Source organism: Euleptes europaea, chromosome 1 (genome assembly GCF_029931775.1).
Source record: "Euleptes europaea isolate rEulEur1 chromosome 1, rEulEur1.hap1, whole genome shotgun sequence".
Classification (NCBI taxonomy): domain Eukaryota; kingdom Metazoa; phylum Chordata; class Lepidosauria; order Squamata; family Sphaerodactylidae; genus Euleptes; species Euleptes europaea.
The window spans coordinates 6173417-6192840 of record NC_079312.1 but is presented as its reverse complement, the minus strand read 5'-3'; the positions used below and the strand labels follow the sequence as shown (position 1 = coordinate 6192840).

Sequence of the window (19424 nt, the reverse complement as noted above, 5' to 3'; positions counted from 1 at the left end):
AACTAAGGAGACCCAATTTGAGCTCTAAACGTATAAAGCTCACTGTACTCTCCACCCCCCCGAAAACTTTGACCTCCTAAGCCTGCAGAGCTCAGGCAGGTGGTGACTAGAGACTGGGTATTTCCAGTGGTGGCCGCTTGTCTGGGGAATGTCCCCCCCCCCGCCCTTGAAACTTGCCTGGAGTTGACCTAGCCAAGTGAAAACATTTCTTTTCCAACCACGCTTTAACTTGGGGATTTATCTTTTAAGCTGTTTTCGGGTCTTCTTTGAACTTGAGGGGTGTTGTCAGAAAAATTTTGATGCAAGTTTGTAGCTTTTTCACACTAATGTGACCTTGGATTTTTAAACTGATTCTTTAGACAATATTTAGGATCTTATGCTATTGTTTTGAGTTTTGTACCAACTTGAGCAAGTCTGTGAACAGGCAGCATAGAAATAAATTAATATGTATTAAAGCTGAGCATCCAATAAAAAATTCCTGCCAATCTTAGGTACAAACCAGCCAGCATTTTGTTCCTGTTTTAACTTGGTTTTCATACTTGAGAAAGCTTTCCTGGCCATTCTCAAGCTGTTACCTCTTGAGAAATCCCTCCAATCCCCAACTGCTGAAATTTAGCCCAAGAGAAGTCCTACCCGCTTCCACCACACAAGTAGGCAGATACCTGCTGATCTCTCTGTTTCTTCTGCGTCATGGACAAGTGGATCTCCTGCTTCTTCCACTTGGGACATGGAATCAGGTTGGAGAAGCAGAAGCCTTTCTACAGGGAAAAGAAACAAACCAGTGACTTCCAGACATCCCAACTCTAAGAAATATTCAAATTATAAAGCAGACTCGAGCATAGACATAGCCACCATTTATCTCCAACTTGGAACTGCCCAACTGAATTCCAGAGAAGCCTCAGAGGCTGGAATTGAACAAGCTCATCAGGACTTAGAGCCAAACTTCACTTGTTGAAATCCTGTTTTTTTAATTATTTTATTGTTACCTCTGGGCTCTGCCACCACATTTTACTGAATCTAGAGTTATGCCTAAGCCTACACTGGTGTTACAGGAATGAACACAGCAGAAGGCTCCCAATTCATCCTACCTTCCCCCTCTGCCCCACACGTATCCTCCTCAAGTCCCAGGGGAGGGGTGTAATGTCCTCAGGCTAAACTAAAGGTCTTTTCGTACTTTGGAAAAAGCAAATTGAGGGCTCTATACAAATATTGTTGTTTTATTGTTGTTGTTATTTATTATTGTTGTTGTTATTATTGCAAATGCTCCTTTCCATGGCTGCTCCAAAAGGCCCAAGAGGAGGCCTCGTTGACAGCCCACAAACTGTTATGGAGGCCAATTCCCCTCCTGCCCTCCTTTCAATGCATTTTCCCCTCTGAAGAACAATTTCATTGCTCAGTACTCTATGGGCAGTCAGGGACGTGGGGAGACCTCATGGTGCTGATTGGTGGTGGTGGTGGTAGAAAGTGCTGTCAAGTCACAGCCAACATATGGCAACACTGTAAGGTTTTCAAGGCAAGAGACGGACAGCGGTGGTTTGCCATGGCCTTCCTATGCATAGTGACCCTGGACTTCCTTGGTGGTCTCCCATCCAAGTACCCACCTGGTACGACTCACCTTAGCTTTCATTAGCTGTGGAGATTGGGCTAGCCTGGGCCATTCAGGCCAGAGCTGGGGTCCTTTATAGAAGAAACAGTTTCCACCTTCAGCATGTCTGAATCAAGGGAAATAATGAGAGCCTTACCCAGGGAGGCCACATTCTGATAACTGTCCTCCATGACTTCCTTGTGAAGCCTTCTTTGGTCTGGATCCAGCAGGGCCCACTCCTCCTCAGTGAAATGAATAGATACTTCCTGAAAGGTCACCAGACCCTGTAAAGATGAAGAAGAAACTCCTCTGCCATCACAGATAATGTAACAACCCTTCCCTTTCATAGGGACTATAGTCCAAAAGGACTATAATTAGATGTTTGATTTTAGGGCTTAAAACGTCATCAGATCTTTTTGATTTTCTATCCAGTGAACAGCACCGCTAGCAGCCGAGGGAAAGAGACAGAGAAAAATTCTCCCTGGCCTGGGGAAGGGCAGGGAGACACCCGGGCACTATCCTGTGCTCCACACTTACCCGGTCTGGCTGCACAAAAGCCGCTTTTTCTCCATCACAAAGAGATGGCAAAGAAGGTATCATTGGTTTTATGGCATCACCTGGAAGGATAAGAAGGTCAATGGAAGGTTTTCTATACTTTCCAAGTACTCTGCGTTATGCTTCCTTGGTGGAGGGATTCGAATCTCTCTCTCTTGGCTCATGATCTCAACTGTCCCTGCATCCTCATTTTGCGTACCCTTTTTACCTCTATGCTTTTGCCAAATCTAGTCTTGGTCCTGTAATCATATACAAAACTATTTGTGTATTTGTCTGATGGGTCAGAATTCACAGATATAATAAGGAAGAACTCTGCAATGCAAGGAACTGGCAGAGGTAAAGAAGGACACCAAAACAGCCACCAAATCCCTGAATCTCCTTCCATGTGGCAAGACTATGAGCTCATCCAGAAAAAGGCAGCCTTGCTTTTGGTGAAGGACCAGCAGTTAACCTCTTTACGTGGTACTGAGACAACACAGTGGGAGACACCACTGACAAATCAACTTTATTCTATTTGCATGTCTTCTTTGACGTTTCTCGCCCAATCGACAATCCTAGCTCAGATACTTTATTCCATGTTACAAAGTTCTGTGTTGTTAAAATCAAATATCCTTATCGAATCTAATACTGTTGTCCTATCTTATAATCCTCTGGTTGCTTGACATTCTCATCTAATCTGCTTACTGATTGTGTTTCTTTTTATCATAAATATAATCTGCCTTCAGTCCCAGTTAGAAAGGCAGAGTAGAAATGAAAACACTATTAGTATTATTAATCATTTCATTTATTACCGTTTATTATTAGATTTAGATGACTGGGTAGGGCTTTAAAAGTCAGCACCAGCACCATGAAGTTGATCCGGTATTTAATCTGGAGTCCATTCAGCTGACGGAGCACCAGTCATATACCATGGGGACCCAGTAAGGACCCGTATAGCTGCATTGTATTGTTGTATAACAACCGAATATCATATTCACTAAGAACGAAGAGCCCAGTGGCATCATACTGTCAAACGTGGGTATTTACAGAATGATCCAAGATCCTATTTTGACAAAATTTCACCTATTCTGGCGTTTAACACCCGGTTGGATACAACTTAGTTTTAAAACCACCCACTGCTACCTTCCACCACCATCCTTCTCTGGTTTACCAACTCTGGACGCACCTTGTCCTGTTGATAACTGGGTAGCAAAAAGCTCTTGACTTAAAAGTATTGGAAGCATTACAGAATAAGAGCTCCTGAAAGCTTATGACTTTGTGACTCTTGTTATTCGTTTCAGGCACCATTTCCCCAATTTGTGGCATTAACCATCATGTATGTATATATGTACGTATGTATGTATGTATGTATGTATGATATCCTGCTCTCAGAGGCTGTTGTTTCTTCAACTCCATTACTGTATTTGTCCAATTATCCTGCTGAGATTTTTAACAGATTACTGTATTTTTTGCTCCGTAAGACGCACTTTTTTCCTCCTCAAAAGTGAGGGGAAATGTCTGTGCGTCTTATGGAGTGAATGTGCGTCTTATGGGCCCTAGCATGGTCCATCCGGGACTCCCAGAGCCGGACGGTGGGACCCCCGCCCATCCCGCCAACCGGCTGGATGCACCGGAACAACACAAGCCGGCGTTCCCCGCCCCGACGGCCAGCTGGGAGGCGGGCGGGGCGCATGGAGCTGGGCGCGTGGAGACAGCGCGAACCGGCGTTCCCCGCCCCGGTGGCCCGCTGGGAGGCAGGTGGGGTGCACAGAGCTGGGAGCAGTGGGACAGCGCGCTGGGAGGCGGGCGGGGCACACAGAGCTGGGCGCATTGGGACGGCGCGAGCCGGCGTTCCCCGCCCTGACAGCCAGCTGGGAGGTGCTCTTACCTGGAAAAGCTGCTCTGTGATAAGAGTCCTGCACCATCCTCTCCTGGACCTGAAACAGAAGTGGGGATATGTGAAAGGGGAGCCTGGGGAGAAAAGGAAGAGGAAAACAGGCAAAACGTTGCAGTAATCCCCGTCGATTTTGAGGAGATCTTTGATCTTATCCTATGTGCCCCCCACTACCTAGATGAATTTTTTTCACCTGCTGGTCCCATTTCTTGTCCTCTGCCTGGCTCAGAAGGAAGCCTTCTGCTAGCGCCACCGCCTGGGAACTGGTCACCGGCCCACATTCCCTGACCCAGCTCTGCATCTCTGGAGGAAGGACAGCCAGGAACTGCTCCAGAATCACCAGGTCCAGCATCTCTTTCTTGCTGTGCCTTTCTGGCTTCAGCCACTGTTGGCAAAGATGGTGGAGTTGGCTGCAAACCTCTCGGGGACCCTTGGCCTCCTGGTAGCAAAAGTGCCTCAATTGCTGTCGATGCACATCATGAGGGAGGATGCCATTGTCTCCCAGGCTCTTCTGCACGGCTCCTTCCCACATCTCCGCTCTGCTCCCAACCTCGATGGCATCAAGGCCTTTTCTTGATGCAGGGACATCTGAGTCCGGCTCTCTCCTCATTCTCCCTTCAGCTCTAAAGAGCCTCCAGCAGAATCTAGCAGATCACCTTCCTCCGCTGCTAGATTCTTCTGTAAAGACAATTATCGGATCTGTGACTTCCTGATTTTTGCATTGAGGTTTTATACACACACACACACACGTGACATCCGCATCTGAAGAAGTGAGCTCTGATTCACAAAAGCTCATATTAGAATCAAGGGTGTTAGTCTTCTGAATTCCTGTTTAATATTGCTACAATAGACGAACACTGAAATTAGTGACTAAAAAGCAAGGGAGAGCAAGTAGTGCAGTAATCTGAATGTCAGATTAGATGCAGGTTAGAATCCCCACCCTGCCACAAAAGCTATCTGGGTGACCTTGGGCTAGTCACACCCTCTCAGGATGACATACCTTTCAGGGGTCTTGAGAGGATGTGTTAAAAGCTCTCCAGAACAATATTTGGAAACTAATAAGCACAAATAGTGTGCATTTATTAACCCGTTCCAGGCCAAAATGCCCCCAGAACGTTCATCTTTCATTTTTAAAATAGCAGTTGAATATATCATTATGACATAACAGTGTGTCTCTGGTTCTCCAAATTCCCTGCTTTCTTCTTTTTAAAAAAGTGTTTTGAAGAACTATAATTTGTTTAATGCCCGTTCCGGGCAGTTCTGGGGTGTTCCGGAGACATTTTGGCCTGGAAAGGGTTGATAAATGCACACTTGTCGTGGGCTAGGATGCCAATAGCCACATGCCCATAGAACATGCCCATAGAATCCCATATACATCTCAAATGTATAAATAATGATGTCATGCTGTGATGTGCTATTCAAGGCTATTCAATACTTGTTCTCAGTACTCCTCTGAGATAGGCACGGTGCAGCTGCAAGGAGGGGACATCAGCACTACTTATCAGAGGCAAAGGGATTCTCTTCCTCGTATGAGTTAAGCTAGTGAAGCTCAGTTCACTAACTAGAACAGGGGTCTGCAAACTGCGGCTCCTGAGCTGCATGCGGCTCTCAGAACTTGGTTCGGAGCCCCTGATCTCACGCCGGCAGCCGGGCTGCGGAGCCGGCGCGCCTGAGAGAGCGAGCGAGCGCGAGAGAGCAGGCGAGAGGGCGTGCTGTCTCTCTCCCCCCGCTGCCGTGGAGAATGGCCAGGTCCCCCTTTTCCTCAATGGTTGGGAGGCTAAAGCCTCCCCTCTAGCCGCGCGATTGCTGGGTAGGTGGCTCGGCGGTTCTTGTCAGCCCTGCCCATCAGCTGTTGGGCGGGGCGGGCTTCCTTTGGTAGACCTGGCCTCCGGTTGAGTCCCGTTGGGAGACCATGTCTGACCACTGGCTTTCTTGGCGGTAGAACTAGACTCCGAGGAGGAAAAAAAGTCCCCCTTCAGAGGCCAGATCTACCTATTGGCTTCTATGGGCCTCCGGAGACCAGGTCTACTGCCAAGAAAACCAGTGGGTAGACCTGGCCTCCCAATGGGACCCAGCCGGAGGCCAGGTCTACCAATAGGCTTTTATGGCGGTAGACCAGGCCTCCAGACGAGGATTCCAGATAGGGAGGGGGAAACGGCAGGGACTTGCAATTTAATTTTTATCAATAAATAAGATCACTATTAAGTATGATATCAAGTTTTATTCAGTGTACCTATAGTTTAAGTAAGACTTAAAACTTTAATTAAAGTTTACTAAGTTAATAGTGTACCTAGCTATATAGTTTAAGTTTTAAGAGTGTGTAAATATTCACATGCAGATATATTTTATGTGAAATAAGTGGTAAAATGAAACCCACTGTTTATAAATTTATTTGGCACACTTCACGAAAAAACTTGCTTCTTAAAAGGAAGGAAATCATTGATTCTTGCTTTGGTGACTGGCTGAATAAGATAATATATCATTTCTCAGGAAATGGGTCTTTTCTAAGAGCCTAGTCACATCAACAGCATGAACCGCGACACACTCTCCCCGCCTTTTGGTTTCTCAAATATTGTTCTGGAGCGCCTTTAAGGCATGCCACTGGTTTTTTTTTTTTGCAGAACTATAATTAGTTTAAGGCCCGTCCTCGGCCATTCCAGGGTGTTCCGGAGGCATTTTGGCCTGCAAAGGGTCAATAAATGCCTCCCCCCCCCCCACTCTCTCTCGCTCTCTGCGTTTTGATTTCTCAAATATTGTTCTGGAGTATCTGCAGCACCAGCCACTGCTCTTTGCAGAAGCATTATTTGTTTCATGCCCATTCCGGCTTTCACCCTGTCTCTGGCTGCTTCGCTATGGAGTCGGGGGGGGGGGGGGCGATTTTGCAGGAGTCTTTGCAACCCCCCCCCCCAACGCACCCCCGACTCTTCCACTGTCAAAACCAAGGAGATAGTTTGCCAAGGAAATGTTCTCTTCTTGCTCACCTGTGGTTGTCTTTAAGCCCCCCCGGTGCTTTCCTGCTCTGCAGCTCGCCCACCCGCCCTCTCCACGCCCCAATCAGGCGTCACAATGCAGCCGGAAGTGACTGTGGCGAGTCAGGCGGGTCTTCTTTGTTGACGCCGCTCTAGGAATGGGGACTCCTTCCACTGAACCCTTAGAAGGCGCCTCCCGTTGCGTCGCCCCGCCCGAGGCTGCATCTGTTGACCCGGCGAGGCTCGCTCCCGTTTCCCTGCCAACGGTCCCTTTCCCAGCCTCGCTCACGACTCCCAGCCAGGCGGCACCACGGAGCCGGAAGTGACACCCCCAAGTCAGGTGGCCTTCTCTGTTGATGCCGCTCTAGGAATGGGGACTCCTTCCATTGAACCCTTAGACAGTTTCTCTCCAAAAGGCAAGAGGGGCTTCTTCCTTGCTTCGCCCTGCCAGAGGCTGCATCCATTTACCCTGCAAGCTCCGAGTTCCCTGCCAAGTGCAGCAAAGAGCAAGAGCCCAGTAGCCCCTTAAAGGCTAACAAACATATTTTCTGGCAGGGGATGAGCTTTCGTGAGCCACAACTCACTTCTTCAGGTATCTGAAGAGCTGTGGCTCACGAAAGCTCATCCCCTGCCAGAAAATATTCTTGTTAGTCTTTAAGGGGCTACTGGGCTCTTGCCCTTTTCTACTACTGCAGACAGACTAACACGGCGACCCACTGTGAATTAAGTGCAGCAAAGGGAAGGCAGGATTCGCCCCCCTCCTTTTCCACCCCAGCTGATGCTCCTTCTTGCCTCCAAGGAGGGATCCTAAAGAGGGAGCAGCGCAGCCGATGCCTGGCAAATGCTCTCTATATACGTGGCTCAAGACAGTGAGCCCGGCCAGAAGCTTCTCCCCTTCCTCCATGTGGTTCTTAGGGATCACAAGAGGGCATTTCCCAACATATTTAAAGGGAGGGGGTACCACATTCAGAGCCTTGTGGCGCAAGCTGCAGTCCAAGCTCTGCTCACGACCTGAGTTCGATCCCGACAGAAGTCGGTTTCAGGTAGCTGGCTCAAGGTTGACTCAGCCTGCCATCCTTCCGAGGTCGGTAACATGAGTACCCAGCTTGCTGGGGGTAAAGAGAAGATGACTGGGGAAGGCACTGGCAAGCCACCCTGTAAAAACAAAGTCTGCGTAGTAAAAGTTGTGATGTGACGTCACCCCATGGGTCAGGAATGACTGGTGCTTGCACAGGGGAACTCCACCTTTACCTTTTTTCCACATTCAGTGTCTCCGCATTAGCTTCCCTTCTGAACCTCACTTGTACTGGGTTGTGGCTTGATGTGGGGTGAGAGGAAGAGAAGGTGTGACCCCCTGCCGGGATGTGCGTAAGAGGGAGTCGGGTTTCCCTGTCTGGGGATCCTTTTGCTCCCTGCCCTCAGCTGTTTCTTGCCATGTTGTTCCAAGGGCAGGACAGAAAGGCTTACAAAGCAACCCTCAGCAAGCTAAGCTGGTCGGAGTCTGGCTGCAAGCCCGTCTGAGAAGACTCCCTAAGTTGCCAACGCCTGAACGGACCCGGGAGCTGGATTAGATGACCTTCAGGGATCCTTCCAACTCCCCAGATAGTATGGGAGCAAGTCAGGCTTCGTGGTCTTGTGTTAAGTCCGCGTGGGGAGGACACACGAGGACGGAGACGGAGTTCCAACGGCAACCACTTTGTTGCAAATAAGAACAGAACTGAACTACAGTGGTCAGACCCACCCACCCCGCTTATACGCCCCCCTGGCCACTTGTGGCCACTCCCCCAGACCGTGATTGTGTGATTGTGGTGGGGGGGGGAACAACCCTAGTGGCCAATGGGCCCTTACAGTCTTAGGAGCCTTGGAGAACCCCAAGCTCAGCGGGTTTCCCCTGCTTACTGTTAACATACTTACATACATACACAACAGTCTGTGGGTCCAGTTCTTCCCTGCCCACAAGTTCTTCTTGGCATATTGTTTTACGGGTACATCTGGAATGCTAATGTGCAAATCCTAGGGAAGCTAAGCACGTCTGGTCAGAGTCTGGCTGGGAGCCCTCCTGAGCTCGCTCTGTAGCTGACTACTACTGCATTGACCTGGGGGCTGGACTACATGACCTTCAAGGTTACGCTCAACGGTTTCCAACCCTGCTGTTGACTGAAGACTTTCCTGCTTAGGAGCCTGGTCAGCAATACCTGAGGTGGAATCAAACCTAGTTCAGCTGAAATGCAAGCAGGGTTCTTGCTGAGCCTGCGAGGGGTATCTTAATAGGGCAACGACATGTACGTCTTTATCAGAACAACTTCCCCTGTGTGGTTGGAAACCGCTGAGAGGGCTGAATGGGACCAGCAGCCCCTTTACTAACCTGCCACCCAGAGACCAAAGGACAAAGTGTGCAACCGTCCCCTGCCTAACATCAAGAAGTCAACCCTGAAAAGCAGGACACTTGCAAGTTGAGAACCAAAACACATTACTCTAGAAGGTGTCGTCAAGGAAGGTTAATCTACTGGTTTCAAACTGAAGCCCCCAAAGCCAAGAACATCACAAAGTACAGTGAATAGCATTTATTAATGGGATGTGCAGAATTATACAACGTAAGAGCACTGAACAGCAAGGATAAACTAATAAAAAGCTAAATCACGTCAGCACTTACAAGCATTGGTCCACTAAATCCAGATGTTAAGATGACATGACTGAGTCCCTTGATAGTTTCAAAGTCCAAAACAGGTGTTTTGGCCAACCTGCCCATCTAGAATCAAGAGGTGTCCCAAAGAGAGGTGTCCCAAGGCTACAAGGAGATTTTTCTCTATGCCCAGTGAGATATATTGGCAGGATTCTAGTTGACCAGTCAAGTCTTACCCAGGAGACTTTCTGGTGACTCCAAATGGTGCTCAGCCGAAGGAGCCGAGGATAAGAACATAAGAAAGGCCCTGCTGGATCAGACCAAGGCCCATCAAGTCCAGCAGTCTGTTCACACAGTGGCCAACCAGGTGCCTCTAGGAAGTCACAAACAAGACGACTGCAGCAGCACCATCCCGCCTGTGTTCCACAGCACCCAAAACAATAGGCATGCTCCTCTGATACTGACAGAGAATAGGGATCCATGACTAGTATCCATTCTAACTAATAGCCATGAATACCCCTTTCCTCCATGAAAATGTCCACTCCCTTCTTAAAGCCCTCCAAGCTGGCAGCCATAACCACATCCTGGGGCAGGGGGGAAAGGTGGGGTAGGATGTTTGTTATTAATAAATTTTTGACAGTTTGGCAAAAAGGATGAATACACAGGCCACGAGTTCATCCTGCCACTCTCTTGCCAGGAGGCAGAACTGCACTTTCAGTAGTCAAACGATCACTAAATCTGGCGAGTGGAGCAAGCAGGGCAGAGAACCTGTTCCTAAACAACATGATCTATTAACCCTCAAGCTCTGTGATACCCCTCAATAAGATGCCCTCATGGAGTAAGAAAAACAACTCCCATTTTGTAACAAATTTTATTCCAAATATCTTTGATGAGAACTGAACATGCCATAACTAATACCAGTTTAACAGCTGTATAATCAGGGCCTCATTTAGAAACATAGAACTGAGTTGGAAGGGACCTCCAAGGTCATATGATCCAACCCCTTGCACACTGCAGGAAAATCACGATGACCTCCCACCCCCCACTTCTCCAGTGACCCCTACTCTATGCCCAGAGGAAGGCAAAAAACCTGAAGTATCCCTGGCCAATTTGGCCTGGAGGAAAATTCCTTCCTGACTCTAAAGTGGCGATCGGCACTAAGGGCCACGAGAGCCCTTTTTGCCCTCCTTCTCATGAGCCACCTAAGTTCACAGAATCAGCATTGCTCTCAGATGGCCATCTAGCCTGTGTTTTTAAACCTCCAAAGGAGAGCCCACCACCTCCCGAGGAAGCCTGTTCCACAGAGTAACTGCTCTAACGGTCAGGAAGTTCTTTCTAATGCTGAGCCCAAACCTCTTTTGATTCACTTTACACCCGTTGGTTCTGGTCTATCTGAGGCAACAGAAAACAGCCCCGCTCCATTTTCTATATGACAGCCCTTGAAATACTTGAAGATGATTATCATCTCGCCTCTGGGAATTTCATGTTTAGAATGAAATTCCATTGTGCACAGCAGCACAATTGGGAGTGAGACAGAGGGGGAACTTGCAAGCAGAGTTCCTCAATATGTGTAACTTTCCACACTGGAGCAAACTCCAGCCATATCAGATTGGGAGGCTTAAGCCCCTTGTCCCCACATGCTCTGAATCAGCCCACATGCCCCTGTGAATCCTCAATGCATGTCTATTTGTCAGAACACTGAAATAGTGTATTGAGCAGTTAGGTCCCAAAGCTCGCAACAACATGTGACACGCTTCTTCCCACCAAAAAGAATTTTTAACTATTTCTATATGGATTTCAGTAACTTGAAACAGATATTTTATACACATTCCCACATAGAATTAAATTACATTTTTCTGATATTTTTTTATGAAGGGAAGCGGGAACATGTATAACAAAGATGGTGTCACTGTAGAATCTATTCTCTGTCTGGCAATGGAGGAAGGCCTTTGACTACAATTATCAGCTCAGTGACAAAAAGCTCCTTGGCCTGTGCATATTTTCACAGGTCCCTCAAGCAGTATCCATTTTAAAAAGTTTCTTTTAAAGAAAACGACACTAACAATTATTCTTACTGCCAGCCTACTAAGCGAAATCTGAATTTAGCACCAAAGTCTAGATTATGACACCTGGCAAGGTTGGGCTGGAGGCTAAAGATCTTGTAAAACTGGCAATATTCATATAGTTCCTTATGATTCATATGGTCGTTTCCACGTTCCAAGCAATGATGTAGCTCCTCCTCTGGCGTGGATTCATTCATAAACAATCAGCCTGTCACTCCGAGGAAACCCTTTCCACAATCCAAGCACTGATATAGTTTCTGAAGTGTGAATTCATCGATGGGTGTTAACTCTGAGCAAAGCCCTTTCCTCACTGCAAGCATATATAAGGTTTCTCCACAGTGTGGACACGCTGATGAATAGTAAGGTGTGCACCCTGAGCAAAGCTCTTTCCACACTCCAAGCATTTATAAGGTTTCTCCCCCGTGTGGATACGTTGATGGACAATAAGATGTGAATTCTGAACAAAGCTCTTTTCACACTGTAAGCATTTAAAAGGTTTCTCCCCCGTGTGGATACGTTGATGGACAATAAGATGTGAATTCTGAACAAAGCCCTTTTCACACTGTATGCATTTATAAGGTTTCACCCCCGTGTGGATACGCTGATGGGCAGTAAACTTTGCATTCTCAGCAAAGCTCTTTCCACACTGCAAGCATTTATAAGGTTTCTCCCCTGTGTGGATACGCTGATGGATAGTAAGCTCTGAACACCAAGCAAAGCTCTTTCCACACTGCAAGCATTGATAAGGTTTCTCCCCTGTGTGGATACGCTGATGTTTAGTAAGCTCCGAACGCCAAAAAAAGCTCTTTCCACACTGCAAGCATTTATAAGGTTTATGACCAGTGTGGATACGCTGATGTTTAGTAAGCTCTGAACGCCAAACAAGGCTCTTTCCACACTCCAAGCATTTATAAGGCTTCTCCCCAGTGTGGATACGCTGATGGATAGTAAGCTGTGAACCCCGAGGAAAGCTCTTTCCACACTGCAAGCAATTATAAGGTTTCTCCCCAGTGTGGATACGCTGATGTCTAGTAAGCTCTGAACTCTCAGCAAAGCCCTTTTCACACTGCAAGCATTTATAAGGTTTCTCCCCAGTGTGGATATACTGATGTCTAGTAAGGTGTCCATTCTGAGCAAAGCTCTTTCCACACTCCAAGCATTTATATGGTTTCTCACCAGTGTGGATACGCTGATGAACAATAAGATGTGAATTCTGAGCAAAGCCCTTTTTACACTGCAAGCATTTATAAGGTTTCTCCCCAGTGTGAATACGCTGATGTTTAGTAAGCTCTGAACGGCAAAAAAAGCTCTTTCCACACAGCAAACATTTATAAGGTTTATCACCAGAGTGGATACGCTGATGGACAGTAAGCTCTGAACTTGAAGAACAGCTCTTTCCACACTGCAAACATTTATATGATTTATCCCCAGTGTGGATACGCCGATGGACAGTAAGATAGCAATTCCGAACAAAGCTCATTCCACACTGCAAGCATTTATAAGGTTTCTCCCCAGTGTGGATACGCTGATGGACAGTAAGACATGAACTCTGAAGAAAGCTCTTTCCACACTGTAAGCATTTATAAGGTTTCTCCCCAGTGAGAATACGTTGATGGCCAGAAAGTTCTCCCTTCCAAGCAAAGCTATGCTCTAAGCATTTATCAGATTTCTCCCCTGTGTGGATTTTCCAGTGTGTATCAAACACCAGGGATTCAGCAGCCTGAGAAACACAGCATTCATTCCCCCTCTTCCTTTTTGTTCCAGCGTTTCTCTTCTGCTGTTTTCCGTCAAATAGAAGGTGTTGTGGGTCACCATCGGGCTTTTTCTGGGGACCATCAACCACTGCAATAAAGAGAAATGCCTGGTAAGACCTTCAAGCAAAAGCAAAATAAACGCCATTAACTACTCTTCATAACGAAAGAACTGGAATCACTTAAAGGAAAGACAAATTCTGTCCTGTATTTATCAGCTGTTGACACTTCCTTGGAGGGTAGTTCCAGTAGACAAGGTAGCCCAGGGGAACCTCCATGTTCACAGGCAGTCTCTCTCTGAAGAGGGATGCTTTGGTTCTGTTCCTCTTTTTGTGAACTTTCCAGGTACTCTAGTTGACCACTGTGTGAAACAGGAGGCTGGACTAGAGGCACCTCTAGCCAATCTCTTTCTAAGTTCAAACACAGAACTGACTGTGTTCACTGGACAGTGATTTTGGAGCAGCGCTTTACACCTGAACTAAGGAGACCCACTTTGAGCTCTGAAAGTATAAAGCTCACTGTACTCTCCACCACCCAAAAACTTCAACCTCCTAAGCCCTGTGTTCTGTGGCCCTGCCTGCAGAGCTCAGGCAGGTGGTGACTAGAGACTGGGTATTTCCAGTGGTGGCCGCTTGTCTGGGGAATGTCCCCCCCCCCGCCCTTGAAACTTGCCTGGAGCTGACCTAGCCAAGTGAAAACATTTCTTTTCCAACCACGCTTTAACTTGGGGATTTATCTTTTCAGCTGTTTTTGGGTCTTCTTTGAACTTGAAGGGTGTTGTCAGAAAAATTTTGATGCAAGTTTGTAGCTTTTTCACACTAATGTGACCTTGGATTTTTAAACTGATTCTTTAGACAATATTTAGGATCTTATGCTATTGTTTTGAGTTTTGTACCTTCAGCAAGTCTGTGAACAGGCAGCATAGAAATAAATTAATGTGTATTAAAGCTGAGCACCCAATAAAAAATTCCTGCCAATCTCAGGTACAAACCAGCCAGCATTTTGTTCCTGTTTTAACTTGGCTTTCATACTTGAGAAAGCTTTCCTGGCCATTCTCAAGCTGTTGCCTCTTGAGAAATTCCTCCAATCCCCAACTGCTGAAATTTAGCCCAAGAGAAGTCCTACCCGCTTCCACCACACAAGTAGGCAGATACCTGCTGATCTCTCTGTTTCTTCTGTGTCTTGGACAAGTGGATCTCCTGCTTCTTCCACTTGGGACATGGAATCAGGTTGGAGAAGCAGAAGTCCTTCTACAGGGCAAAGAAACAAACCAGTGACTTCCAGACATCCCAACTCTAAGAAATATTCAAATTATAAAGCAGACTCGAGCATAGACATAGCCACCATTTATCTCCAACTTGGAACTGCTCAACTTTATTCCAGAGAAGCCTCAGAGGCTGGAATTGAACAAGCTCATCAGGACTTGGAGCCGAACTTCACCTGTTGAAATCCTGGTTTTTTTAAATTATTTTATTGTTACCTCTGGGCTCTGCCACCACATTTTACTGAATCTGGAGTCATGCCTAAGTCTACACTGGTGTAACAGGAATGAACACAACAGAAGGGCCACAATTCTTCCTATCTCCCCCCTCTGCCCCACACATATCCTACTCAAGTCCAAGGGGTGTAATGTCCTCAGGTTTAACTAAAGGTCTTTTCGTACTTTGGAAAAAGCAAATTGAGGGCTCTATACAAATATTATTGTTGTTTTATTGTTATTATTTATTTTATTGTTGTTGTTGTTATCGCAAATGCTCCTTTCCATGGATGCTCCAAAAGGCCCAAGAGGAGGCCTCGTTGACAGCCCACAAACTGTTATGGAGGCCAATTCCCCTCCTGCCTACTTTCAATGCATTTTTCCCTCTGAAGAACAATTACATTGCTCAATACTCAATGGGCAGTCAGGGACGTGGGGAGACCTCATGGTGCTGATTGGTGGTGGTGGTAGAAAGTGCTGTCAAGTCACAGCCAACATATGGCAACCCTGTAAGGTTTTCAAAGCAAGAGACGGACAGAGATGGTTTGCCATGGCCTTCCTATGCATAGCGACCCTGGACTTCCTTAGTGTCTCCCATCCAAGTACCCACCTGGTAAGACCCATCTTAGCTTTCATTAGCTGTGGAGATCGGGCTAGCCTGGGCCATTCAGACCAGAGCAGGGGTCCTTCATAGAAGAAACGGTTTCCACCTTCAGCATGTCTGAATCAAGGGAAATAATGAGAGCCTTACCCAGGGAGGCCACATTCTGATAACTGTCCTCCATGACTTCCTTGTGAAGCCTTCTTTGGTCTGGATCCAGCAGGGCCCACTCCTCTTCAGTGAAATGAACAGATACTTCCTGAAAGGTCACCAGACCCTGTAAAGACGAAGAAGAAACTCCTCTGCCATCACAGATAATGTAGCAACCCTTCCCTTTCATAGGGACTATAGTCCAAAAGGACTATAATTAGATGTTTGATTTTAGGGTTTAAAACATCATCAGATCTTTTTGATTTTCTATCCAGTGAACAGCACCGCTAGCAGCCGAGGGAAAGAGACAGAGAGAAATTCTCCCTGGCCTGGGGAAGGGCAGGGAGACACCCGGGCACTATCCTGTGTTCCACACTTACCCGGTCTGGCTGCACAAAAGCCGCTTTTTCTCCATCACAAAGAGATGGCAAAGAAGGTATCATTGGTTTTATGGCATCACCTGGAAGGATAAGAAGGTCAACGGAAGGTTTTCTATACTTTCCAAGTACTCTGCGTTATGCTTCCTTGGTGGAGGGATTCGAATCTCTCTCTCTTGGCTCATGATCTCAACTGTCCCTGCATCCTCATTTTGCGTACCCTTTTTACCTCTATGCTTTTGCCAAATCTAGTCTTGGTCCTGTTATCATATACAAAACTATTTGTGTGTTTGTCTGATGGGTCAGAATTCACAGATATAAGAAAGAAGAACTCTGCAATGCAAGGAACTGGCAGAGGTAAAGAAGGACACCAAAACAGCCACCAAATCCCTGAATCTCCTTCCACGTGGCAAGAGTATGAGCTCATCCAGAAAAAGGCAGCCTTGCTTTTGGTGAAGGACCAACAGTTACCCTCTTTACATGGTACTGAGACAACACAGTGGGAGACACCACTGACAAATCAACTTTATTCTATTTGCATGTCTTCTTTGACGTTTCTCGCCCAATCGACAATCCTAGCTCAAATACTTTATTCCATGTTACAAAGTTCTGTGTTGTTAAAATCAAATATCCTTATCGAATGTAATACTGTTGTCCTATCTTATAATCCTCTGGTTGCTTGATATTCTCATCTAATCTGTTTACTGATTGTGTTTCTTTTTATCATAGATATAATCTGCCTTCAGTCCCAGTTAGAAAGGCAGAGTAGAAATGAAAACACTATTAGTATTATTAATCATTTTATTTATTACAGTTTATTATTAGATTTAGATGACTGGGTAGGGCTTTAAAAGTCAGCACCAGCACCATGAAGTTGATCCGGTATTTAATCTGGAGTCCATTCAGCTGACGGAGCACCAGTCATATACGTGCTCTCCATGGGGTCCCAGTAAGGACCCGTATAGCTGCATTGTATTGTTATTATCAACAACAGAATATCATATTCACTAAGAACGAAGAGCCCAGTGGCATCATACTGCCAAAGGTGGGTATTTACAGAATGATCCAAGATCCTATTTTGACAAAATTTCATCTATTCTGGCGTTTAACACCCGGTTGGATACAACTTAGTTTTAAAACCACCCACTGCTACCTTCCACCACCATCCTTCTCTGGTTTACCAACTCTGGACGCACCTTGTCCTGTTGATAACTGGGTAGCAAAAAGCTCTTGACTTAAAAGTATTGGAAGCATTACAGCATAAGAGCTCCTGAAAGCTTATGACTTTGTGACTCTTGTTATTCGTTCCATGCACCATTTCCCCAATTTGTGGCATTAACCATCATGTATGTATGTATGTATGTATGTATGTATGTATGTATGAATGATATCCTGCTCTCGGAGGCTGTTCTTTCTTCAACTCTATTACTGTATTTGTCCAATTATCCTGCTGAGATTTTTAACAGATTATAGGTTTCTACTTCCCCAAATAGAATTTCTAAACTGAGAGGCTGGAGTGGAGCATCTATCCCAAACTAAACCGGGGGTGGGGAGGGTCAGAGCAGCCTCCCTACACTCAAGGAGGCCATCCAGTGGGAATGACACCCACTTTGATCTTACCTGGAAATGCTGCTCTGTGATAAGAGTCCTGCACCATCCTCTCCTGCACCTGAAACAGAAGTAGGGATATGTGAAAGGGGAGCCTGGGGAGAAAAGGAAGAGGAAATCAGGCAAAACGCTGCAGCAATCCCTGTCGATTTTGAGGAGATCTTTGATCTTATCCTATGTTCCCCCACACTACCTAGATGAAATTTTTTCACCTGCTGGTCCCATTTCTTGTCCTCTGCCTGGCTCAGGAGGAAGCCTTCTGCTAGCGCCACCGCCTGGGAACTGGTCTCCGGCCCACATTCCCTGACCCAGCTCTGCATCTCTGGAGGAAGGACAGCCAGGAACTGCTCCAGAATCACCAGGTCCAGCATCTCTTTCTTGCTGTGCCTTTCTGGCTTCAGCCACTGTTGGCAAAGATGGTGGAGTTGGCTGCAAACCTCTCGGGGACCCCTGGCCTCCTGGTAGCAAAAGTGCCTCAATTGCTGTCGATGCACATCATGAGGGAGGACGCCATTGTCTCCCAGGCTCTTCTGCACAGCTCCTTCCCACATCTCCGCTCTTCTCCCAACCTCGATGGCATCAAGGCCTTTTCTTGATGCAGGGACATCTGAGTCCGGCTCTCTCCTCATCCTCCCTTCCGCTCCAAAGAGCCTCCAGCTGGACTAGCAGATCACCTTCCTCCGCTGCTAGATTCTTCTGTAAAGACAATTATCGGATCGGTGACCTCCTGATTTTTGCATTGAGATTTTTATACACACACACACACACACACACACACACACACACACGTGACATCCGCATCTGAAGAAGTGAGCTCTGATTCACAAAAGCTCATATTAGAATCAAGGGTGTTAGTCTTCTGAATTCCTGTTTAATATTGCTACAATAGACGAACACTGAAATTAGTGACTAAAAAGCAAGGGAGACCAAGTAGTGCAGTAATTTGAATGTCAGATTAGGTCTGGGGGATGCAGGTTAGAATCCCCACCCTGCCACAAAAGCTATCTGGGTGACCTTGGGCTAGTCACACCCTCTCAGGATGACATACCTTTCAGGGGTCTTGAGAGGATGTGTTAAAAGCTCTCCAGAACAATATTTGGAAACTAATAAGCACAAATAGTGTGCATTTATTAACCCGTACCAGGCCAAAATGCCCCAGAACGTTCATCTTTCATTTTTAAAATAGCAGTTGAATATATCATTATGACATAACAGTGCGTCTCTGGTTCTCCAAATTCCCTGCTTTCTTCTTTTTAAAAAAGTGTTTTGAAGAACTATAATTTGTTTAATGCCCGTTCCGGGCAGTTCTGGGGTGTTCCGGAGACATTTTGGCCTGGAAAGGGTTAATAAATGCACACTTGTCGTGGGCTAGGATGCCAATAGCCACATGCCCATAGAATCCCATATAAATTTCAAATGTATAAATAATAATGTCATGCTGTAATGTGCGATTGAAGGCTATTCAATACTTGTTCTCAGTACTCCTCTGAGATAGGCACGGTGCAGCTGCAAGGTTATGAGATGTATAAGGTAATATAGTTGCCTGCCATATGGATATGAGGGGACATCAGCACTACTTATCAGAGGCAAAGGGATTCTCTTCCTCGTATGAGTTAAGCTAGTGCAACTCAGTTCACTAACTAGAAGGTCTTTCTTGTTTAGGAGAGAGAGAGGTCAGATAAAATAAGTGTGGAATATAGCTTCCTTGTGAAAGTGCTGACTGTGAACTGTATGATGTAATAGTGTAATGGGTTCCTACAGCCTTTCCCCCAGCTGCTGACCTAGAGGAATA

At 46.4% G+C, this 19424-nt stretch overlaps 1 protein-coding gene across 1 annotated transcript; it reads right to left on the bottom strand.

The window, feature by feature from the left end:
• Window positions 1-629: 629 nt before the first annotated feature.
• On the bottom strand, window positions 630-18800 carry LOC130475050 (zinc finger protein ZFP2-like). The gene is made up of 7 exons (XM_056846803.1): window positions 18774-18800; window positions 17645-17693; window positions 12300-13510; window positions 11980-12137; window positions 4008-4090; window positions 2123-2202; window positions 630-758 (listed from the first exon to the last, which is right to left on the bottom strand). Exons 1-7 carry the CDS (start codon window positions 18798-18800, stop codon window positions 630-632), a joined length of 1737 nt encoding a protein of 578 aa, XP_056702781.1.
• Window positions 18801-19424: the final 624 nt, after the last annotated feature.